We start from the raw sequence: 25,774 nt of genomic DNA, 5'->3' as shown, positions 1-25,774 counted from the left end.
TGATTTTCTTTTTTTTTAACTTATTTATTTTGAGGGAGAGAGACAAAGTATGTGTACACAAGCAGGGGAGGGGCAGAGAGAGAACGAGAGAGAAAATCCCAAGTAGGCTGTCAGTGCAGAGCCTGATGCATGGCTTGAAACCACAGACCGTGAGATCATGACTGGAGCCAAAATCAAGAGTCAGATGCTTCACTGAGCCACCCAGGTGCCCCTCCTTACAATTTTCTTCATAATATTATTTTCCCTAGCTTACTTTATTATAAGAATATAGTACATAGTATATATAGCATACTAAATACTAAATGTTAATATTTAGTATTAACTGCTAATGGTATTAGTAAGGCTTCTGGTCAACTCTGGGATTTTAGTAGTTGAGTTTTGGGGGAGCCATGGCTTTTTGACTGCATCAGGGGTAGGCACCCCTAACCTTCATGTTGCTTAAGGATCTACTGTAGTCTTCTATGATCCTTTGTATTTCTTTGATATCAGTGATAACCTCTCCTCTTTCATTTCTGATTTTATTTATTTGAGTCCTCTCTTTTTTTGTTGGTGAGTCTAGCTAATACTTGTCCATTTTGCTTATCTTTTCAAAGATCCAGCTCTCAGTTTCATTGATCTTCTATCTTTTTAGTTTCTATCACATTTATTTCTGCTCTAATCTTTTTTTTTCCCTTCTAACTTTGGGCTTCCTTTATTCTTTTTCTAGTTCCTTGAGTTCTAAAGTTAGGTTGTTTGTTTGAGACTTTTCTTGCTTCTTGAGATAAGCTGTGTCCTTATGAACTTCCCTCTTAGAACTGCTTTTGCTGTATCCCACAAATTTTGGTATGTTATTTCTCCATTTTCATTTGTCTCAAGTACTTTTTATTCACCTTTTGATTTCTTCTTGGACCTATTGGTTGTTCAGTAGCATGTTGTTTAATCTCCACATATTTGTGAATTTTCCAGTTTTCCTCATGTAATTAATTTCTAGTTTCATACCACTGTGGCCAGAGAAGATGATCGATATAATTTCAGTTCTTTTAAATTTATTAAGATTTGTTTTGTGGTCTAACATATGATCTATCCTTGAAAATGTTCCATGTGCACTTGAGAAGAATGTGTATTGTGTTGTTTTGGATGGAATAGTCTGTTTATATCTGTTAAGTCCACCTGATCTAACATGTTGTTTAAAGCTGATGTTTCCTTACTGATTTTCTGTCTGGGAAATCTATCCATTTACAATCGCATTTAAAATTGCATCAGAAAAATAAAATACCTAGGAATAAATTTAACCAAGGAGGTTAAAGACCTATGTATTGAAAACTACAAGACATTAATAAATAGATTAGAGAAGATATGAATAAATGGAAAGATATTCTGTGCTCATGGATTAGGAGAATAAATATTGTTGAGATCTGCATAATACCCAAAGTAATCTACAGATTTGTTGCAATCCCTATCAAAATTCCAATTACACTTTTAAAAGAAGTAGAACAAATAATCCTAAAATTTGTATGGAAACACAAAAAAATCCCCACAAAACCCAAAAAGTCAAAGCAGTCTTGAGAAAAGAGAACAAAACTGGAGGCATAATGTACCCTGGTTTCAAGCTATATTACAAGCTATAGTAATTTTAAAAGTATGGTATTGGCATAAAAACAGACACATAGATCAGTGGAACAGAATAGAGAGCCCCAAAATAAGCCCACTCGTATATGGTCAGTTAATTTATGACAAAGGAGCCAAGATATACGATGGGAAAGGACAATCTCTTCAACAAATTGTGTTGGAAAAACTGGACTGCTTTCTTACACCTATATACAAAAATTTACTCAAAATGAATCTAAAGACCTGAATATAAGACCTGAAACCATAAAATTCCAGAAGAAAACAAAGGCAGTAAGCTCCTTGACACAGGTCTTAGCAATGATTTTTGTTAACAGGATGTAAAAATCAAAAGCAATAAAAGCAAAAATAAATAAGTGAACCTACATAATCTAAAAAGATTCTACACAGCAAAGTAATCCCTCAACAAAATGAAAAAGCAACCTATTGAATGGGAGAAAATATTTGCAAATCAGATATCTGATAAGGGGGCTAATATAAAGGACTCACAAAACTCAGTAGCCAAAAAACCAAAAACAAACAAAACAAAATCAACAACAACAACAAAATTGTTTAAAAATGGCTGGAAGAGCTGACTAGACATTTTCCCAAAGAAGGTATACAGATGGCCAACAGCTACATGGGAAGGTACTCAACATCGCTAATCATCAGGGAAATGCACATCAAAACCACAATAAGATAATACTTCACACATATTAGCAAAAAGAGAAGAAATAAGTGTTGGAAAGATGTAGAGCTAAAGGAACCCTTCTGCACAAGTTGGGAGGAAATGTAAATTGGTTCAGCCACCATGGAAAACAGTATGGAGATTCTTTAAAAAAAATTAAAAATAGAACTACCATATGATTCAGCAATTCCACATGTGGGTATTTACCTGAAGAAGATGAAAGCACTAACTCAAAAAGACATATGCATCTCCATGCTCATTGCTGCATTATTTACAATAGCTAAGATAGGAAACAACCTAAGTGTCCATCAATGGATGAATGCATAAAGAAATTGTTAAAAAAAATGGATAAAAAAGAATGAAATATTGCCATTGCAACAACATAGATGAATCTGGAGACTATTAAGTAAGTCTGAGAAAGACCAATACCACATGATTTTATGTATATATGGAATCTAAAAAACCAAACAAGCACAGAAACATACCCATAAATAGAACAAATTGGTAGTTGCCAGAGGTGAGGGAAGTGGGAAGATGGATGAAATCAGGGAAAGAAATTAAGAGGTACAAACTTCAAGTTATAAAATAAGCCATGGGGATGCAAAGTACAGCCCTGGGAATACAGTCAATAAAATTGTAATAACTATACGATGACAGATGGTAACTATACTTGCCATAGTAAACATTTTGTAATGTATAGAATTATTGAATCCCTACACCTGAAACTAATGTTATGTTGTAGGTCAACTACATTTTAATTAAAACTTAAAAATATAAAATTAAAAAAACAAGCTTGTACATACAGAGAACAGATGATATTTGCCAGAGGTGGAAGGTGGGGATGGTGGAGGGTGGAAAAAATTGGTGAAAGGAATATAAATTTATTTTAAATCCTTAACCAAAAGAGACCTGCAGTTGCCATAATAGATTTTAGAATAAAAAGCATTATTATAGCTAGAAAGGATTGAATTTGCTTAAAAGATATACCAATTCTAAACATATATGCATCTAATGAAATAGATTCAAGATTCATAAACCATAAGGATAAATAAATCATAAAAAACTTGTATGAGTTATGAATCTCCCTTGGGAGATCTCTTCTTATGTTTTATTAAGTTTTATTTTGAGAGAAACAGAACAGTGAAAGTAGGGGAGAGGCAGAGAGAGATGGAGAGAGAGAATCCCAAGAAGGCTCTGCACTGCCAGCACAGAACCCAATGTGGGGCTTGAACTCACGAAACTGTGAGATCATGACCTGAGCTGAAACTGAAAGCTGGACGCTTAACCGACTGAGCCATTCAGGTGCCCCAACTCTTGAGCGATTTCAACACATCTTTTTCTTAAAACAAAAGAATAATCACAAAATTCAGAATAATTGTTCTTTGGCAGGGAGAGGCAGGGAGAGGATGAGATCTCAGAAGAGAAAAATTTATTTTGCTTAATTAGAGCAAAATTAAGATTATAAAATCTTAAACTAGGTGATGCATCTATATGTGTTCATTTGACTACATAATTTTGTATGTATCAGATATTCCAAAAGCATTTTTAAAGGAATTTTTTTAATGTTTATTTATTTTTGAGAGACAGAGAGATACAGCATGAGCGGGAGAGGGCAGAGAGAGAGAGGGAGACCCAGAATATGAAGCAGGCTCCAGGCTCTGAGCTGTCAGCACAGAGCCTGATACGGGGCTCAAACTCACCAGCGGTGAGATCATGACCTGAGCTGAAGTCGGACACTCAACCAACTGAGCCACCCAGGCGTCCCTCATTTTTAAAGGAATTTTTAAAAATACACTGGGAAAGCAGGACCAGAAAGAGATTTGTCTTATATCTCTTTGAGAAACAAATGTCCATTCTAGTCTAGTCTTGCCTCTCTCCATGGACCTCACCCTCTTTCTTACCTGGTATCTAGAAAACAACCTGTTAGTTTACAGTTGGGGTTTAAAAGGAAGTTTTCCTCATGGGTGCCTGGGTGGCTCAGTCAGGGAAGCAACTGACTCTTGATTTCTCCTCGGGTCATGATCTCATGGTTTGTGGGATTGAGCCCCACATCGAGCTCTGCACTGACAGTGCAAAGCCTACTTGGCATTCTCTCTCTCCCTTACTCTCTGTCCCTCCCCTGCTTGCGTGTACTCTCTCTCTCTCTAAATAAATAAATAAACTTTATTTTTTTTAAAGCAGTTTTTCCTATTATTGCCTGGACATTTCCAATGGGCCTAATCCATACTCATTGGTCATAAAAATAAACTCATTAACTCTATTTTTTTACTCCCAATTTATCTAGACTATGTAAAAAGTCATTATACAGTCTGAAATACAGTGTCTTGGGGAAATCTAGTCAGTCCATATTTGCTTTGCCTGGATACAATCTTTGATAAGACTATGCGTTAGATAATTCTATCAAGACATGACTTCACCTAAAATTTTTAATTCAAAAGCACTCCTTTTTCAACTTAAATCATTTTTAAAAATTTGCTTTTTAAATAGATTGTATTATTTATGTGCTTCAAATTTCAAAAGGTATAAAGTTTATACAGTGAAATTTGCCTTCTCGTTTTACTCCTTGGTCAGTAAGTTTCCTTCTCTGGAAGTAAAAAATGTATTTCTGTGTATCCTTCCAGAGATACTTTATGTGTACACAAGAAAGTATATATAAAGATTGTTCTACTTCTTATATGAATTACAGCACACTTTTTATGTCATTTTGTGCCTTGTTGTTTTCACTTAACAAAATATCTCAGTGATCATTGAATATCAGTACACTTTCTCTTCTTTATATAAAAAGATAGTATTCTACTATACAAATATACCATAATTTACTTAGCCAGTCCCTGTCGATGGACACTGAGGTTGTTTCTAGTCAAAAGGACATATAAAGCCAGATGTTGCCACAGTGAGCCAGGCAAATACTGGTAACATTTATTTGAATACAACAGCACATTTAGAATATTAGATTCACATAAAATGTTTACTCTGTAAATATGAATCTTGCCTTTGTAGATATATGTGATGTGTATAGCTTATATTTCAGAAAATAACATTTTATATTAGTCTGTTTTTCTTTTCTTTTCAAGGAATAGGCCACTGTTACCAGGAATACTGCAATCTTCAGGGACAGCCAAATTCTCATCTAACTGTATATGACATCGGGATTCAGACTGATATAAGCATGTACTTTCAACTGAAACAAACATGGTTCACGTTTAGTGAGTGGATTTTAAAAACTGGTTTTGTTAAAGTTTTAATAATGAAAGGAAATCTTTTTTTTTTTTTTTTTTTTGCCTAAAGGAAATCTTGGGTTGGTGTAACCTGTTAAATATACTTATCACTAATGTCATAAAAGTAAATGTGTCTATGATTTTATTAGCTACAGTAAATGGAAAAGTCATTGAGGGAAATTTATTATATAATCTAAGGAAATATTACCTTACAATGATCTCATGCTATTTGCCTTCAACTTAAAATGTTTTGGATGTGGATGTTTATAGCCATTAACTTGATATCCAAGAAAGGTGTTTTGAAAGGAAAAAAAGTTGGATTTTTCAAATTTGTTTTAAAAACAGAAAAAAAAAACATTTTTTTTTCATAGCAAGACTTTTAAACTATTATAGGAATTGTAATAATAAGTAACAAAATGAATTTACATTTTTGAAGTGTTCAGATTATTGAATTAGTTAAGGGTAAATTAAAAAAATTTTTAAAGCAAGATGATTTCAGAGATCACTTTTATATTCCTAGAATGGTTTTTATCATATTCTTTCCACTTCACGGAGATTAATATTCTTTAATCAAGATTTAAAAATAATCTCTATTTACATGTTGCTTTAAAAGAAACTCTTCATATTATTTAAGTTAGAGCACCAGGCAAAGCATATTCCAAGAGGCCTGGTAAGAAACCCAGAGAGAGCCTCAGAGGGGAGTAATATCTTGATGGGGGCATCATAGGTCCAGGTATGGGCCCCATCCCCATAATGTGAAAACTTGCTTTTGTCACTTCACCCAGAAGTCATCAGGTTTTCAAGGACAGGCCCATATCATGTCACCAGCCTTCCATTTTAGTTGTTTACACTAATAGGATACTCTTCCTGACCAGAATGAAGACATATTCCATCTAGGACACTGCTTTCCTGGGATCAAGGCATGTGAGCAACAAAATTAATAATGAGAAGCTTTTTTTTTTTTTTTTTTTTTTAGCAGGGGGCTTTGTATAATCTTGAGAGACTTTTTCTATAGGCTCATGCCAAGCTTGATGACCTAGCCCTTTTTTCTGCCACATTTGACTTTTCTTTTTCTCGGGCAATGCTAGGTCAAAATGTCACATCCTTGTTCTTTGGTTCCCATGTGTGGCTCTTATGCAGATTAGTTCCCTTCATAGAACACTTTTTTCCCCCAAATATGTTGCAGAAGAATTATTTCATTTGTAGTCATTTCTTTCTAACTAAAAATCAGAGGCATCTTAGGATTTGTATCCTCAACAGTTTTCCTGAATTTGAATGATTCCATATGTTGTCAGAAATCTACTGTGATTACCTACCATGTCTAAAGATGATGAATTTCATCCATTATGTTTTGAAACCTCTAATTTTATTATCAGATGGATCTTAGCTACAGGTTCTGTGGTCTTCCCACAGCTGTCTCTTCAGTGCCTTCCACACAAAAATCATTGACATGATCAGAATCTGCCACTGAAGAAGTTAAAGGATCTCCTTTGAGGAAAATACAGAGCTTGCTTTTATTTTCAAGTCTAGCAATACCAGTCTTTCCTCAAATGAGCCTCTACCTTCACAACCCATTTATCAGACAATAATTGATTACTTGCTCTGTTTGGACAAAATTCTAGGTACCAAAGAGAAAGGCGTAATGTGAAATTACACTCATTGATGGAAACACTAAAAATAAGCAGAGTTATACATACAAAAATTATCATTTTTATGAGTTTTGGGTAGTGTTAGGAGATGGTTCTATTGTCATTTCTATTAGTTATCCCAGTCTCCTCCTCTGAGAAGTTAGAGTAACACCAACTTCTCTACAGGGTCTCAAAAACCAGATTTCCATTCTTTGCTCTTATTCAAACACAGGAAAAGAATATAATATTTAAATTCAAAAGACAATAAAATCCTTGTAATCATTTTTAGATATGTAGTTTTGTAAAGGGAGAAGTTTAATATGAAACGTTGTTTATCAATGCAATTTCAGAATATAGAGTGATTCTGGCATATCTTATATTAGGTTTGTTCTAAGATAATGATTTTAGCTTAATATGGCTATACCCCATAATTGTGGACTCAATTTAAGAGAATCAAATATGCATGAAAACATAAATACATAATTTCACTAAAAGAAGACATAGTGGCGAGATGATACGTTACTAAGATCCTCTCACATCTCTGGGTTAGCTGATTTCTACTTGGAGATGTTAAGTGATATGTGCTGTAACATCAGAATCTTGGTGGTATAACAATAGAATGAAATGAGTGCCCTGTCACTTGAAGTGTTCAAGCATGAGCAGAATTACTGTCTAGCAAGGATATAATGGAACAGATTCTTTCACAGATGGGAATTATAGCTTTCCCTTAAGTTTCTTCTATAGTTTCAGATTGTTATTAGCAGTGCTGTATTTCCTTAATTTTAAGATCCATAATGTTTCACTTTTTAACATCTCTGAAGTCAGGATGCATCTTATGATCAATGAAAAGATGTTTAATGAAGGATTTTCTTATTTTTCCTAAAAAAGTTATTACTAAGTTAAATATGCGTCTTAGAATTGAGGAAATATAATAATTAGGACTATTTGGATTCAAGTAAAAAGAAATTAATTTAAGGTAGCCAAAAAGGAAATTGGAACAAGCTAGGGGCAAGGCATTGGGACTTATTATAAGAATATGGAAGTGTCTCATCAAACTCAAAACAACAGAAAAGCAGCTGGACTTTCAAGTGTATTTGGATCCAGGAAACAGAAAGCCAAAAGAACCCAAGATTTCCTCTCTGCTCTGTTTCCTTAATATACATATACTTCATTCTTTCTTTGCAAATTCACTCACTTCACGTAAAGGTGGTTTTGACACAGTTCATTGAGTTTGTATAACTCAGAGGTCAAGAGCTTTATAACCTTTAATTCAAAACTGAAGTAGATTCCCTTAGTTCTAATTCTGAGACTTTGATCAGACAACTGGAGTTGGGTTTACACCCTGATTCCATCAATGGTAGCCATGATGAGTGGAGTCACAAAATAAAAATGTGGCAGGCAAGAGCCTGCCCTGTCAGTCAGCAAGGTCAATTAATGAAGAGGCATTGTGAGCAGGGTCGACAGCTCAAAAAGTTTTTTCTGTAATTCTCTTAATCAATGAAGTGTAAGTGAACACATCTAAAATAACACTGCCTAGAGCAGCCCTTCCTTCTGTCTCATTTTTACAAATGGTGTGAAATGTTTCTATAGATAAAATGGAAGCCTGATCGACTGAGTTGTTCAAACTCTAGCTAAAGGTTTTAATCTAGACTTCTCAGCATTTCTTGGAGGTTTTGCAAGTGAATTTCTAAGATTGGCATTTGGGGAGAGGTAGCACTGCTTAAATTATGGAGAGTCAGAATTGGCAGAAATAATCACGAAACTCAGTCCTAACTTTTGCGGAGAAAGTTTGTTTTTTGGATTGATTTGTATCACACACTAATTTTTTTTTTTTTCCTGTTTAAAGTGGTAATACTCTGCCTTCTTGAAGTGTTTATCATCCTCATGCTGATCTTCCTCAGGGAACGAATCCGCATCTCCATTGCCCTGCTGAAGGAAGGGAGCAAGTAAGGCCCTGATGGAGAAACTCATATGTGTATCAGTCAGTCAAATCAGTCACTGCCTATTGTGTAGATGCCCCAGATGATCTTCTTCCCTTTAAGAAGACTTGTTAAAGAAATCTGCTTTCCATCAGGAAGACTTAAGTTCAGACGTTGCCAATTATTAGAAAGGTCATGCTAACAAATCCTTCAATATCTCCAAACCTCAATTATCATAGGGTGAAATAGGGCTCAAACCTATTAGTCTATGTATTAGCACTTTTTAAACACCAAATGTATATTAGGATAATAACGTGTGAGAGTGATAAGGTGCTATATAAAAGTAACTCGTATTGTATATTGTATTACTCCCATATTGAATCATATGTTAATATTGATGGTTGAGATCATTTGCAAAACTTTAAATCACCATAATTCTATAGTCAATTATATGCTATTACCATTTCTATATGAGTGACAAAATTTGCTAATAGAATAATTGATTCTAGGAGCACCAGACTATACATTTTATATATACAGCTCTTAATTCAGGAATTTTTTATTAAAAAATGCTCTAGGGGTGCCTGGGTGGCTCAGTCAGTTAAGCATCCAACTTCCAACTTTGGCTCAGGTCATGATTTCATGGTTCGGTTTGTAAGTTCAACTCTGCAGCGGGCTCTGTGCTGATAGCTCGGAGCCTGGAGCCTGCTTCGGATTCTGTGTCTCCTAATCTCCACCCCTCCCTCATTCATGCTCTGTCTCTGGAAAATAAACAAACATTGAAAAAAAAGTTTTTTTAATGCTATAAAATAGGGGTTCCTGGGGCTCAGTCAATTAAGCATCTAACTTTTGCTTTAGGCTCAGGTCATGATCTCACAGTTTGTGAGATTGAGCCCAGAAGTTGGTGAGTTCAAGCCCATCAGACTCCATACTAACAGTGCAGAGACTGCTTGGGATTTTCTCTCTCTCCTTTTGTCTGCCTCTCTCTCTCTCAAAATAAATAAACTTAAAAAAAATGCTATAAAATAAACACTAAAATTCATGCAGGGAGGTAATGACACCTACAGTTTCTAAACTATTCCAAAAGGTCACTCGAGGATAATACTTTAAACTTTTGAATACTGCATGGAAGAAACAAGAAAAGCATTACTATAAAGCCAACAGACCATCTTTCTATTTAGAACAATGGAAACTAAGTTCTAATGACCAGAGAGCAAATATTTTAAATCATCTGTAAGGATTATTTTAACAAAATTGTCATCTATAACTATAATAGTGCCACCTGAATCCAATGGTTTAAATAGTTAACAAGAAGTTTGTTAAACCCTCCTTCCTATAATAACTGAAGCCCAATCATTAGCAACTGAAAACTACTGATATTCTGGGTTTATTTATTAAGTAATATGATACTGTAATTGACTGTAACTTGCCCCACTATTACACCTCTGTGTGTGGGGGGGGGGATAGAGGGCAATACAACTATGACAGGTTGATTTTTTTTTTCAAGGGAAGTTAGAGCTGGAATAAATTGGTGTGAGAATACAGGGTAAACATGAGATTCTCAATGATTCACCTAACAGCAGTATCTGCAGAAAGGTGACAAAACATAGCTCAAATAGGTGAACGAGGTAACAAATGCAAAAGGAATCTAAGATATGCCAATGCATTAGGAGTGGAAATAGTTCCATCATAAATCTCAGTGGCTAAATCAAACAGTATTGGGTTTTCAGTGTCATATGCTGAAAAGATCATTCAAAAGTAGGAATAGGGCTACTAGGATGGTGAACATTGCAGACACTATGACTTATGAGAAAATATCAAGGGAATGATTATACTGGAACATAATAGTAACTTGAAGGGCTGCTATATGAAAAAGGTGAACATTTCTTTTCCAAAAGGTAGTGGATGAGTAACAGTCCAGGATATGAGGAAGAACTTTCTAAATTTCATATGACAGAGAATAAGCTCTGTCATACAAAAGTAAGTCTTTACCACTCAATGTGGTTACTAGAAACAAACATATTTAGAAAATAGTATAGAAGGGATTCCTGAATTAGGGAGGGATTCTCACATTTGATCAGATGATGTTCAAGGTTCTCTCCAATTTTGAAAGTCTAAGAATGTAAACAAAAGGAAGAACTATGATTATGATATATCAAATCTTTGAGTCATAAGGAAATAGCCAAAGACGAAAAAGTTTGGGGTATCAAATCTTTGAGTCACACAGAAACTTGGGGAACTTTGGGGAACTTTTGGCAGGAATAAAATATGAGCATTAAAAGAAGGCCTCTAATTTACTAAAAACAAATAAAACTTAAGTAAAATGTAAAGCCAACCAAGAATATGCCAGAATGATTAGCAAAAAAGAGTCAATAGTTATTACCACAGTTCTTGAATCAATTCAGTATAAAGCTTATTTCTAGTGTAAACAGAGAAAACTTTGAGAATTTATATCTTGTGGATCATTTTGAATTTCAACTATTGTTTTATTTCAGAGCCATTGGATATATCCCTACTACATTAGTTTATCCACTTTTAACTTTCATTTTCCTCTCCATCTGTATTTCCTACTGGGCGGTGATAGCAGTGTATCCTTTGGTAATTGACATCTTTAAACCTCAGGTCCACTCTATTATTCAAGAACCAAGAGTTTGTGTCCAGTGTTTTCCATCCTGGGAAGACTAGAAACACACTAAAGGTTTTTTATTTTTGTTTTTCCTTTTTTTTTTTTTTTTTTGCTAAGCTCTAAAAAAAAGTTTTTCTACTGATTGAATTTCCCCTCAGATAGGTCATATGGTAGATTTTGTTTTGTCTTCACATATGGTACTTCTTCTTGGCAATAACTGAAGAAAATTCCTTTGTATTTTAATGTTAAGGGATCACTCAGTACAGCTAACCCATCTTCTATTATTCTGGGTCTGAAAAATGTATGAATTATTAAAAGATTAGAAGTTTTTTTGAAGTTAATCTCTCAGTGGACTTTTGAGTGATTTGCATTATTTTCTTGTCTATCTACTTTCAATCTACCAGCAAATAGTTTATCCTTAATAGACTAACCCAGTTACTTGGCTACATCAGGGGTACCTGTATACAAAGTCATAACCCCAGAAGGGCAATGTAAACATGAAAATACAACCTGTGACCCAGAGGTAAGTAAAAGAAACTAACTCTTTAACTTACTTCAATACAGAAGTCTACTACATTTCACCTAGCAATTGTAAAAATCATTCTGAAATAGTGGCATTAATGGGAATCACTGTTAAGAAGGGAAGGGTGGATCAGATGTTAGGAGAGCACTGAAAATGGCAGGCAGAATAGAGAGAAAGCACTATTCTTTCCTGAGCTCATCTGTTCTGTTACATACCCAACAAGCAGGTATGGTCAACAACACTAATAAATGTGAAATTTTAGCGGGGGCAGAGTGGTGAACATATCATGGAAAATCAAACACTTCCAGAGCTCATTAAAGAATAATGTAAAGTGATGGGAGAGAAAATAGGAATAATAGCAGAAGCTAATGGGGGAATAGTAGGACATGCAATTGGGGGCTACATAAGTGGAGAAAGGAAAGGTGTTATCTTAGAATGGCATTTAATATGATATCTGTATTTTTTTTTTCTGAGTGCAGATTTTTAATACAACTGAAATTGCCAAAGCTTGCCCTGGGGCTCAGTGTAACTTTGCTTTCTATGGTGGAAAGAGCCTGTATCATCAGTACATCCCTACCTTCCAGATATTCAATCTATTTGTCTTTCTCTGGCTTATAAACTTCGTCATTGCACTGGGTCAGTGTGCCCTTGCTGGTGCCTTTGCTTCTTATTACTGGGCCTTGAAAAAACCTGATGATATCCCACCATATCCACTTTTTACTGCATTTGGACGAGCCATACGGTAAGTTTCACGTTGAGCCCTACATCTATCTTCTCAGTTGTGTTTAGTGTGCTTGTAATTCAGTCTTATGCTTATGTAATTCAAGTGGAAAGGTAAAAATGAGGTCAAAGACATGATTTAAAATTCATGGATGTCCACTAGCTATGTCTGATTTTACAGCTACAGTTTTATAATCCCAAACCAGGCCGAAATCCTTGTAAAAGCCACAAGTTTCTGGTGGAGCACCTGGCTGGTTCAGTTGGTGGAGCATGTGACTCTTGATCTTGGGGTTGTGAGTTCAAGCCCCATGTTGGGTGTAGAGATTACCTAAAATCTTTAAAAAAAAAAAAAGCCATAGGTTTCTGGAGAGAAGTGGTAGGGGAGGGCACCAAATTAAAAATTAAGCATTAACTTAGCTGTGTCTCTCCATTGCTTCACCCAAACATTCTATTTGACTGTAATGTGCTATTGGTATCATTTTTGTAGATGAAGGGCAAAATAGATGTTTATCATTTAAAATCCTCTGTGAAGACTTTTATCAGTCTGAATAAGAAAGTGTAAGCAGCTCTTCCCTAGCAATCTGCCTGCAGATCCTTTTTACCTATTACAATTTTTTAGCATACTTTTAGTTAATAGTAAAGATATTTTAACTTTAATTACCATTTTATCTTTACCCAGATATCACACAGGATCCCTAGCATTTGGATCTTTAATTCTTGCATCAATTCAAATATTTAGAATAGTCTTAGAATACTTAGACCGCCATCTTAAAGGTAAGACTTCAGAATTATGTTTTCTCAGATTTCCTGACTTTTGTGAAGAGAATAGATTGGGGCAGAGAGTTGGGGGGAACATGATGACTACAAGTTGGACTAGGATAATAAGGATGGAGGTGGTCAGGCCAGGGATATGTTTGGAAGGAAAAGCCAGTGGGACTTGCTGAGAGGATATGGGGCAGGAGGGGATAGGAAGAGGAGCAGTGGTGAAGAAAAGAGAGAAAATGTGTGTGTGATGTTATTTTCTAAGATGTAGAAACCAGGAGAAGCAAATTTCAAAGAAAAGATGAAAAACTGTGTTTTGGCATGGTGGAGATGTCAAGCAGTTTCAAACCTGGGGCTCAGGACGAGTAAGGATTAAAATATAAATGTAGGTGTCATCAGCATAAACCTTTACACATAACACATATAGTTTACAAACAAACTCTACTTTGAATGCACTTTAAAATATTTTATTGGCAAAACAATCTTCAAACAGAACAAAGTTGAACACTCCCAGATACCTCATTTCAAAATTTAATATAAAGCTACAGTAATCAGGGTGCCTGGGTGGCTCAGTTGGTTAAGCGTCCGACTTCGGCTCAGGTCTTGATCTTGTGGTTCACAAGTTCCAGCCCCGCATTGGGCTCTGTGCTGACAGCTTAGAGCCTGGAGCCTGCTTCAGATTCTGTGTCTCTTTGTCTCTCTGCCCCTTCCCTGCTTTCTGTCTCTCACAAAAATAAACAAACATTAATTTAAAAAAAAAAGCTACAGTAATCAAAACAGTGTGGGGGGGCACCTGGGTGGCTCAGTCGGTTGGGTGTCCAACTTCAGTTCAGGTCATGATCTCACAGCTCATGAGTTCAAGCTCTGCATCGGGCTCTGTGCTGACAGCTCAGAGCCTGGAGCCTGCTTCGGATTCTGTGTTTCCCTCTCTCTCTCTACCCTCCAGAGCTCATGCTATCTCTCTGTCTCAAAAATAAATAAACATAAAAAAAAAGTATGGTGCTGGCATAAGGACAGACACATAGACGTGGAATACAGAACCCTAAAATGAACCCTCACATATGAGGCCATTCAATGGGGAAAGGACCATTTTTTCAATTGACATTTCTAGAAAAACTGGATATCCACATGCAAAAGGACTAAGTTGGGCCCATATTCTACACAATATACAAAAATCAATTCAAAATGGATCAAAGGCTTAAACACAAAAACTAAAACAAAAGTAAAACTCTAGAAGAAAGCAGAGGAGGAAATCTTTGTGGACGCTGGATTTGATGAAGATTCCTTAGATGTAACACCAAAAGCACAGGCAACAAAAGAAAAAAAAAAGATTAGATTTCACACACACATACAAACAGCTTGTGCATCAAAAGACATTACTAAGAGACATTACTAATGAAAAGACAACCATAGGAGAAAATATTTGCAAATCATCTACCAGATAAGCAATATTCAGAATATATAAAGAGCTTCTACAACTCAACAATAACAATCCAATTCAACATGAGCAAAGGATTCTTAAAATTATGTAAATTTTTCCAGCTTTACTGAGGTATAATTTGCAAAATTGTAATATATTTATAGTATACATGTGATTTGATATATACATATGTTGTGAAAGGAATCCCACATTCAAGGTAACAAACATGTCCATTACCTCATATATTTATCTTTTCTTTTTCTCCTTCCTTCCTTCCATTTTTCTTTTCTTTTTCTTTTCTTTTTCTTTTCTTTTCTTTTCTTTTCTTTTCTTTTCTTTTCTTTCTCTCTCTCATTATTTTTGATGAGAATGCTTAAATTCTACCTTTCAGCAAATTTAAATTGTACAATGTAGTATTATCAACTATATTCACCATGTTGTGCATTGGATGCTAAGACCTTTTTCATCACCTTTTTCACCCTTTCAACTTACAACTTCAAATTTGTACTTTTTACCAGTTCTCCCTATTTTCCCCATTCCCCAGCCTGTGGTGACCCCCATTCTAAGATGAGTTCAACATTTTAAAAAATTCTACATATAAGTGATATCATGTGTATTTGTCTTCTTCTATTTGGCTTATTTCCCTTAGTATCATGCCCATCAAGTTCATCTGTGTTGCTGCAAAAAGCAGGATTTCCTTTTTAAAAGGTGAATAATGTTCCTTGTGTGTTTATACCACATTTTCTTTATCCACTGATCCATTAAATGACGTTTCCATACATTTATATCGTAAATGATGCTGCAGTGAACATAGGAATACAAATATCTCTTTGAGACAGTGATTTCATTTTCTTTGAATATATACACAAAAGTAGAATTGCTGTATAGTATGATAGTTCTATTTTTAACTTCTTGAGGAACTTCCATACTGTTTTCCATAGTAGATGTACCAATTTACATTCCTACCAACAACAGTATACAAGAATTCCCTTTTCTCCACATCCTTATCTTTTGTCTCTTGGATAACAGGCATCCTATCTTCTATCTCATTGTGATTTTTGATTTACTTTCTCTGATAAGTAGTAATGTCAAGCACTGTTTCATGTACCTATTAGCTATCTTTATGTCTTTTTTGGGAAAATGTCTGTCTGGGTCCTTTGCCCATTTTTTAAAAATACGTATTTATTTTGGGGAGAGTGCAGTGGGGATGGGGCAGAAAGAGAGGGGCAGAGGATCCAAAGCAGGCTCTGCACTGACAGGCAGCAGTGAGCCCAATGTGGGGCTTGAACTCACAAATGAGATCATGACCCGAGGCAAACTTGGATGCTCAACTGACTGAACCACCCTGGTGCCCCGCCCCCCATTTTTTTAAATTGGGTTGTTTTTTGTTTTTTGTTATTAAGTTCTAGGAGTTCCTTGTATATTTTGGATATTAACTCATTATCACATATATGGTTTGCAAATATTTTTCCCTATTCCATAGATTGCCTTTTAATTTTGTTGATGGTTTCCTATGCTGTGCAGAAGCTTTTTAGTTTGATGCAGTCCCACTTGTTTATTTTTTCTTTTGTTGCCTTTGCTTTTGGTATTAAATCCAGTCATTTCTTTTTTTTTTTTCAACGTTTATTTTATTTTTGGGACAGAGAGAGACAGAGCATGAACGGGGGAGGGGCAGAGAGAGAGGGAGACACAGAATGGGAAACAGGCTCCAGGCTCTGAGCCATCAGCCCAGAGCCCGACGCGGGGCTCGAACTCACAGACCGCAAGATCGTGACCTGGCTGAAGTCGGACGCTTAACCGACTGCGCCACCCAGGCGCCCCTAATCCAGTCATTTCTAAGACCAATGTCAAAGAGCTTACCCTATGATTTCTTCTAGGAGTTTTATGGTTTCAGGTCTCCATTCAAATCTTTCATCCATTTTGAGTTGTTTTGTGTGGTCTAAGATAAGGGTCCAATTTTATTCTTTTGCATGTGGACATTCAGTTTTCCCAAAACAACTCAATTGAAGAGACTAACCTTTCTCCACTGTATATTCTTGACTCCTTCTTTGAAAATTAATTGAGCATATATACATGGGTGTATTTCTGGGCTTTCCATTTATTCTGTTCCATTCATTTGTGTGTCTATTTCTTTCCCAGTGCTATATACTATTTTGATTACCATTGCGTTGTAATATAGTTTGAAATCAGGACATGTAATGCCTTCAGCTTTGTTTTTCTTTCTTAATTGTTTTGGCTTTTCAGTCTTTTGTGGTTCCAAACAAATTTTAGGATTGTTTTTTCCATTTGTGTGAGAAATTCCATTGGAATTTTGATAGGAATTACGTTGATTTTTGTAGATTATATTGGATATTATGTACATTTAATAATATTAATTTTTCCAACTCATGAATATGGAATATTTTCATTTATTTGTATCTTTATTTCATCAATGGCTTATGGTTTTCAATACACAAGTAATTCCCCACCTTAGTTAATTTTGTTTCTAGGTATTTTCTTGGTTTTGATGCAGTTTTAAATGGGATTATTTTCTTAATTTCTCTTTCCAATAGTTGGTTGTTAGTATATAGAAATGCAGCTGAATTTTGAATATTGGCTTTGTTTCCTATATTTCATTGAATTCATTTATTAGTTCTAATAGTATTTGTTTGCTGGACTATAAGGTTTTGTATAAATACTATTGTATTATCTGCAAAGACAATTTTATTTCAACTTTTCCAATTTTAATGTCTTTTACTTGTTTTATTGCCTAATTGCTCTGACTAGGATTTCCATTACTATGTTGAATAAAAATGGCAAGAATGGACATCCTTGTTTTGTTCCTGATTTTAGAGCAAAGGCTTTCAGCTTTTTACCATTGATTATGATGTTAGCTGTAGGCTTGTCATATATGGCTTTTATTATGTTGAGGACTTATATAACCAATTTATTGTGAGTTTTTATGATGAAAGGAGGTTGAATTTTGTCAAATTAATTTTCTGCATCTACTGAGATGATGATGATTTTTATCTTTCATTTTGTTAATGTGGTACATCACATTTATTGATTTGCATGTATTGAACCATCCTTATATCCCTTGGATAAATCCACTTGATCTTGGTGTATTATCCTTTTAATATACTACTGAATACAGTTTGCTAATATTTTGTTGAGGATTTTTGCATTTATAAATGATGGGTACTCCAATGATGGGTACATAAATATAATTTTTATATTCTTTTGATGAACACACTCCTTTATCACTGTATAATGGCCTTCATGTTACAGTTTTTGGCTTAATGTCTATTTTGTGTGATATAAGTAAACCTATTCCCACTTTAGTTTGGTTTCTTTTTGCATGAAAAATATTTTCCCAATCCCTCACTTTCATTTCAAAACCTGTGTTTTAAAGGTGAACTGAGACTCTTGTAGGTAGCTTTTAGTTGAGTTTTTTTTTTTTTAATCCATTCACTCTTTTGATTGGAGAATTTAGTTCATTTACATTATTGATAGTTATGGACTTTGTATTGCTATTTTGTTATTTTCTGGCTGTATATTTTATGTCAAATGTCTTATAGTTCTATCAATCTATTTTAAGCTGATGACTTAATTTTGAATATTTACAAACACTCTACATTTTTACACTTTCCCCACATTTTATGCTACGGTGTTTTTGGTGACACAATTTACATATTTTTATATTTTGTATTGTAGTTGTAGTTATCTTTAATATTTTGTATTTTAATCTTTATACTAGAGTTGTGATTTACCTGCCACCATTACAATTTTAGAGTGTTCTGAATTTAACTATTTACCTTTTATCAGTGAGTTTTATACTTTCACATATTTTCAGCTATCAATTAGCATCCTTTTGTTTCAGCCTAAAGAACTCCCTTTTACATTCCTTGTAAGGCTGCTCTAGTGGTGATGTACTCTTTCAGCTTTTGTGAGGAAAACTTTATCTGTCCTTCATTCTGAAGGACAATTTTGCCACATTGAGTTTCTTCCTTGGCAGTTGTTTTTTCTTTCATCACTTTGCATATATCATTCCACTTCTTTTTTCTGGCCTATAAGTATTCTGCTGAAAAATCTGATAGTCTTACGGAAGGAGGTAAAAGTCACTTTTCTACCACTGCTTTTAACTACCTTTCAACTTTTGAAAATTTAATTTTGTGTGTTTCAGTGTAGGTCTCTTTAGATTCATCTTTTTTGGTATTCTTTAGGCTTTCTGGATCTGGATGTCTGTTTGTTTTTCCAGATTAGAGAAGTTTTCCACCATTATTTCTTTAAATAAACTTTCTGCCCCTTTCTTTCTCTCCTCCTTCTGGCATCTCCATATTGGTCTGTTTGGTGGTGTCCAGTACATCCATCACTCTATCCATTCTTTTCTCTTTTTGCTTCTCTAATTGGATGAATTCAACTGTCCAACCACAATGAGCGCTACCATATGTGCTTGTACAGAACTGCCTATTTGTGTTGCATAGTGCTGTGGGACTTGTGGTTATAAACCCCACTGGCTTTCAGAGCTAAGAGTTTTGGCGGCCTGTGCTTTGTGTGGTTGCCTTAAAAGTTGGAATCCTATATGTGCTGTCCAAACCTTCCACTCCTCAGGAAGAGCCTGATATTGGGGGGTATCTTCCTTATAGTATGGTTATGTGCCAGAAATTGGCTTTACAGGAAGTTTGTCTAAACCTTTCCTACCCGGTTCACTATGGTCATTTTCTTAGTTTCCTGATGGGGTAGGAGTCATTCAGTTAGTCTCTGTTTTTTTTCTCAGAAGACATTGTTCCACATGTAGCTGTACTTTAAGTGCATCTGAAGGAGGGAAGTTCAGGAACCTCCTATGTCACCATCTTGGTCCCTTCTACAAAGGATTTGCATATACATTGCTCCAAAGAAGATACACAAATCACGAATAAGCACATGGAAAGATGCTCAGTATTATTCATTAGGGAAATGCAAATCAAAACTGTAATGAGGTACCACTTCACATCCATTAGAATGGCTACTATTTTAAAAAATGAAAATAACTAATATTTGTAGGATGAAGATAAACTAGGAACCTTAGTATATTGCTGATGGAAATGTAAAATAGTATAGCCATTGTGGAGAACATTATGGTGATTCTTCAGGAAGCTAAAGATAGAATTGCCATATGATCCAGCAATTTCACTTCTACAGGTATATACTCAAAAGAATTGAAAACAGGAATTGAAACAGAGACTTGCACACAAGTTTCACAGTAGCCAAAAGGTAGAAAAACCCAAATTTCCATTAGCAGATAAAAGGATAAACAAAATGTGATATATACCTGCAATGGAATGTTGTTAAAGGAATGAAATGATAAACATTAAAAACTTTGTTAAGTGAAATAAGCGAGACACAAAAAGATAAATATTGTATCATTTCACTTCCATGAGGTATCTAGAAGAGGCAAATTCATACAAAATACAATAGAGGTTACCAGGAGCTGGGAAAAGGGGAGAATGAAGTGATTGTTTAATAGGCACAGAGTCTCTATTTGAGATGAAAAGTTCTGGAAATGGATAGTGATAATGGTGGTACAACACTGTGAATGCACTTACTGGATTGAACTGAACTGTATAGTATTTTACACAATTGAATTAATACACTTAAAATGGTTAAAATGGTAACTTTTATGTATATTTTACCACACCTGAAAAAAATTAAAAGCCTGTTTTTAAAGCTTTTGTGTTTTTGATTCCTAGAGTTTAGTCACAAATAATTCATCAATTTGAATATCTCATTTTCATAGAGGCCCAGAACAACATTTCTAAATTTCTACAATGCTGCCTGAAATGCTGTTTCTGGTGTTTGGAAACAGTGGTAAAGTTTTTGAACAGAAATGCCTATATTATGGTAAGTAGATTACTTTTTATTTACTAAGTTTCTTCTTTGCAAACCCCAACCCCATGTCTACATTTCCCATCTCTAACACTTTTTACATCATGCAGTTGAATTTACCACCATGATGATATAAGGATTTGTGAATCCAATGCATGATTCAGGGCCATGCTTTCCTAGTTGAGTAGTATGTTAACTGTACTTCATTATTACTGTTAATATCTTTTTAAAGAGGGAAAATATTTACCTTAGAAATTTTAAAATGTGCTAGATTGAAAAGATTTTGTGTGTCTTTGACATAGCTTAGTGGGAAGAAAGCTTAGTCTATGCATCACTCTGGGGAAAAAGAAAAAATACCTTCCTGGGATTCACATACAGAATGGTCTTTTTAAGAAATCTTATGTTGAAATGTGTGGGCATTGACCAGGCCTAACTGAATATGTTACTTATTTCCTATGGGAATAGGGAAGCTACTGAAGAGATTTTTTAAAATAGGAGCTCCAAAAGTATAATTCTTCTAAAATTTAGCAACTACAACCTTATGATACTGGTTTGTTATCACCATGACACAGAGTCTGCAGGAGTGATCCAAATAGTCATGAAGATTCAAACTGTCATTAATTTACCTCCAGTGAGAATACTGTATTGAATCTTCTAATGAGTAAATCAAATGTATCAAAAGGCATTGGTTTCCTGAGAGTAATTATTAATTTGAATGCTGCAACACTTAACCCATTTACAATAAACCTTAGCCAAAACACTTCAAAGACAGAAGCCATGTCCTGATATTTGAGAAAAAGACATGCCTCTGTTTGGTGTGGTCTAATTCCCATGGAGTTTACAAACGTATAGCATCTGAAGTGCACCTTATTGTCAATGCCCCTGACAGCTGTGCAGAGTTGAGAACACATAGTTCCCATGTCTCTCACGTACCCAAATGCTGGAAAGAGGAATGAGAGTAGCTGTTTGGGTGACAAGAGAATGAATTCATTTTCCTCTCACTGGGTTGTCTATTGGTCTTGTTAGGGTATGTTACTGACTCTAGAATAATATCAACTGTTTTCTTCAGATTGCAATATATGGCAAAAACTTCTGCAAGTCAGCAAGAGAGGCTTTCAATCTGCTGATGAGAAATGTTTTAAAGTAAGTAAGTAATCAGGTTGAGTTTGCAAAAGACAATTTGGTGAACCTTGAGCATCATATACTTCACATGTTATTTAAAGTGATGGTGGTCTTTTAGACATGAATATTATCTTTCAATTTGATAGATTTAAATCTACTCTCTCATACTATTTCTTTTTATATCTTAGAATTGTTGCTTCCCTCATTCATCTATATCTTCACACCCACTGGCATCTTATGCATTTTTATTATCCCCACTACTCAAGAAATTCTCTACACGAACATCATGTTTCTGGCATTTTCCCTCTCCCAAAATTGACAGAGTCTGAATAGCAAAACCAGGGAAGATATGAAACATCCTCAGGAGTCAGGGTGTCTTAGGCTTCAAAATAGGCTGACACCAATAGTGCCTGACAATGCCATCTTCTGTTTACTTCATCAAAATTAAGTCAGAACTTAATCCCCAGAGGCTGTCTTCATTCCTTGCACTGAACAAATGCCAAATAGAATTTCCATCAAAGACATATCAAAATGAGCTCAAAAAAATTAAATACTTAAAAATTTTTTTAGTGTTTATTTATTTTTGAGAGAGAGAGTTAGAGAGAGAGACAGAACCTGAGCAGGGGAGGGGCAGAGAGAGAGAGAGAGAGAGAGAGAGAGAATCCGAATACAGGCTCCAGGCTTTGAGCTATCAGCATAGAGCCTGATGCGGGGCTCGAACTCAGAAACAGGAAGATCATGACCTGAGCTGAAGTCGGACGCTCGACCAACTGAACCACCTAGGCACCCCATGAATTATTTTCTTTAATAAATTTCAAGTAACAAATGTAATTTAAACACAAAATTATACTTTCTTTTTTCTGATTCTTAGAGTTGCAGTTATGGATAACGTTACAGACTTTGTACTAATCCTGGGGAAAATTCTAGTTACTGGATGTATAGGTAAGTAATAATAATAAACATAACTTTAGAAGGTATTAGGAGAAACTCCTTTAGTACAAAAAACTATTCCTTTGCAAGTACATAATAGACATGTTCTGCCTTTCCAATGTAGGTGTGCTGGCCTTCTTACTCTTCACACAAAGATTGCCAACGATTATAGAAGGACCAACATCTTTAAATTACTACTGGGTACCTTTGCTGGTAAGAGCTGGTGTCTTACTTCAGGCTTCTATAACAAAAATATCATAGATTGGGTGGCTTAAACAAGAATTTATTCCTCACAGTTCTGAAGGCTAAGAAGCCCAAGATTAAAGTGCCCACAGATTCAGTTCCTGGTGAGAGCTCTCTTCCTGGTTTGCAAAGGGACACCTTCTCGTTGTATCCTAATATGGTGGAGAGAGAGGTCATCATCTCTCCTGTCTCCTCTTACAATGGCACTAATCCCACTGATTAAGGCCCAGCCTCATGACCTAATTACCTCCCTCAAACCTCACCTCGAGATAACATCACATTGGGGATTAGACTTCAACATATGCATTTTGAGAGGTCACAATTCATTCATAGCAACTAGGTAACACTGACTGATTGATCAGAGATGACAGAAGAAAAAACAAAAAGGAATTAGAAAAATAAAGACAGCTAACATTATTGGTCTTACTTCGTGCCAAGCCTTATTCTGCTTTAGACTGTATTCCTTAGAAACAACCTCTGAGAGAGAGGATTGCATGTGGAAGGTTTATTAGGAAATGCTCTCCTGAGATACCCTTGAAAAAGGAAGTAAGGAGGCAGACATGGGCAAAGGAAGAAGCTGACCGATGCTGCATTTATAGCTGAGCCCTCAGACATAATTACAGGAAGTTCTGACAAAAGAATTTGCATGCTGCATCAGGGAGCTGTTGGCCAGGGGTCGTCCCCTAGATGGGGCTATAAGCTTGGGTGAGGCAGTCCCTGCAGTGAGGGCAATTCCTAATGAGGGAACCTGCTCCGTCATCAGCAGCCTACATTCCTAACTGGGGGATAGATGCAGCAGCTGGAGAGGACCTGGGAGGAGCCCTGCAGTATGTATAACAATTAACTCACTCCATATGTCAGAGCCCTGCAGTATCTATAATAATTAACTCCATATGTCATAAATATTATTGCTATTCACATTCTTCCCTTGCCCACCAATAACTTTTTATGGGAGGCAGCAAGCACAGTGAGGTTAAGTAACTTGTTAACTGAGAGCCTGACATGTGATTCAAACCTAGGCAGTGTGTTACATTAACTCCCATGCTTTACTGCCTTAAAAAAAAATTGGGATATTTTTGGTGGGCATTTGGGTTAGGGGTAAAACAACTGGCAGGTAATCTAATACATTTAAATCCCAGTACAAGGCACCCAAAAACGTTACCATTGGATTTCCTTGGTCTCTATATTGAAATATTTTCTAACATAGGGTACTTCAAAGTTTCTCTTCATGACTTTCATTTAAAGCTGCATTATTGTTCTTCTGGATGAGTTAATAACATCTTCATTTTCTTTACTCATTTACAGACAGTCATTATTGGATCTTACCTAGTTGCACATGGGTTCTTCAGCGTCTATGCAATGTGTGTTGATACAATTTTCATCTGCTTCTGTAAGTTTTCAGTATATGTGTTTCCCCCCTTTGGAGAGTAACTGAAAGATAAGAAGGTTAAGACCCATGTCCTTAGCTGGCTTGTGGATTTGCTATGACCTGACTGCAACTACCAAATAGTGCTTATTTGAAAAGAGACATTGTTTAGTAGATGCTCTTTAAACCTTAACATCTGAGAGAATGGAGTTTGCAAAGCACAGCAGGGTCAGCCACTGAAATGAACCTCAGGCTTCATGGCATGGTGTTAGTACTTTCAAATTTAGTATTTCTTAGTGTTTTCAAATTTATGATAATGAGTGGATTCTGTTGTGTTTTATTAACAGAACTGAGAATATGACTGGGCTTTGAGACTGGACTTTAGGAATTCTTTGAAGAGAGCCTTTATAGCCTTCTGATAGAGCCAAGCTGGCAATGGTTTCAAAGACACATACAGCCAATTCATACTAGACAGATAGGATTCATAGAGGAAACAGATCAGTTCTGATGCTTAGAGTTAAAATACTTCCTATGAGCTTTGATCACTGACTTTGCTGTGCTTCTGGGTGGCATGTGTAACTCAGAATGGATAGGTTTTCCATCAGTATCTCCTCTTAAAATCCCTGGAGAACCTAGCACCTTAGGAGCTTGATCTGGCCTTCACTTTCAGGCTAGAGAAAGTAGGCTCTGAGGATGAAAGAACAAATTGTTAGCCATACAGCTGTACCTTCTGAGAGATCATTTCTCTGGCACATTGCTCTTAAGAAAAGCAGAGAAAACATTCTGTGAAGGCATTATTGAGTGATCCACTTGTATAAAACTGACTATTTATTTATTTATTTGGGGGCATAGCTCACAAGGAGACACAGAACCTAAAGCAGGCTCCAGGCTCTGAGCTGTCAGCACAGAACCCGACACGGGACTCAAACTCACAAGCCCTGAGATCATGACCTGAGCCAAAGTCGGATGCTTATCTGACTGAGCCACCCAGGTGCCCTGAAACATGGCATCTTTTTTACATTACAAGGCAATGAGAAGTCTGGTCCCAGTATGAGAAAACAGTAGTAGTTGTAGATGATTATTAGTGTGATCCATACTAGGCATCCTAACAATGCCTCAAATGGTAATAACAATATAGATATATGATCTATCATACAGAAATATGATGAAGGTGAAAGAAC

General features: G+C 35.6%; 1 protein-coding gene across 1 annotated transcript in view; it reads left to right on the top strand.

Annotated features, from left to right (window-relative positions):
* The window catches only part of SLC44A5 (solute carrier family 44 member 5), a 116,012-nt gene that overhangs the window by 84,386 nt on the left and 5,852 nt on the right, over window positions 1–25,774 (top strand). Inside the window, exons 11-21 of the mRNA XM_032594087.1 lie at window positions 5,347–5,478; window positions 8,965–9,064; window positions 11,533–11,625; window positions 12,099–12,186; window positions 12,666–12,928; window positions 13,586–13,680; window positions 20,844–20,947; window positions 22,002–22,075; window positions 22,926–22,996; window positions 23,109–23,197; window positions 24,533–24,617. Coding sequence (XP_032449978.1) covers window positions 5,347–5,478; window positions 8,965–9,064; window positions 11,533–11,625; window positions 12,099–12,186; window positions 12,666–12,928; window positions 13,586–13,680; window positions 20,844–20,947; window positions 22,002–22,075; window positions 22,926–22,996; window positions 23,109–23,197; window positions 24,533–24,617 — 1,194 coding nt within the window. The remainder of the gene's footprint in view (window positions 1–5,346; window positions 5,479–8,964; window positions 9,065–11,532; window positions 11,626–12,098; window positions 12,187–12,665; window positions 12,929–13,585; window positions 13,681–20,843; window positions 20,948–22,001; window positions 22,076–22,925; window positions 22,997–23,108; window positions 23,198–24,532; window positions 24,618–25,774) is intronic.

Source organism: Lynx canadensis, chromosome C1, assembly GCF_007474595.2.
Source record: "Lynx canadensis isolate LIC74 chromosome C1, mLynCan4.pri.v2, whole genome shotgun sequence".
Taxonomy (NCBI): domain Eukaryota; kingdom Metazoa; phylum Chordata; class Mammalia; order Carnivora; family Felidae; genus Lynx; species Lynx canadensis.
Note: the sequence above shows the minus strand (reverse complement) of the source record. Positions and strands in the feature narration are given on the sequence as shown.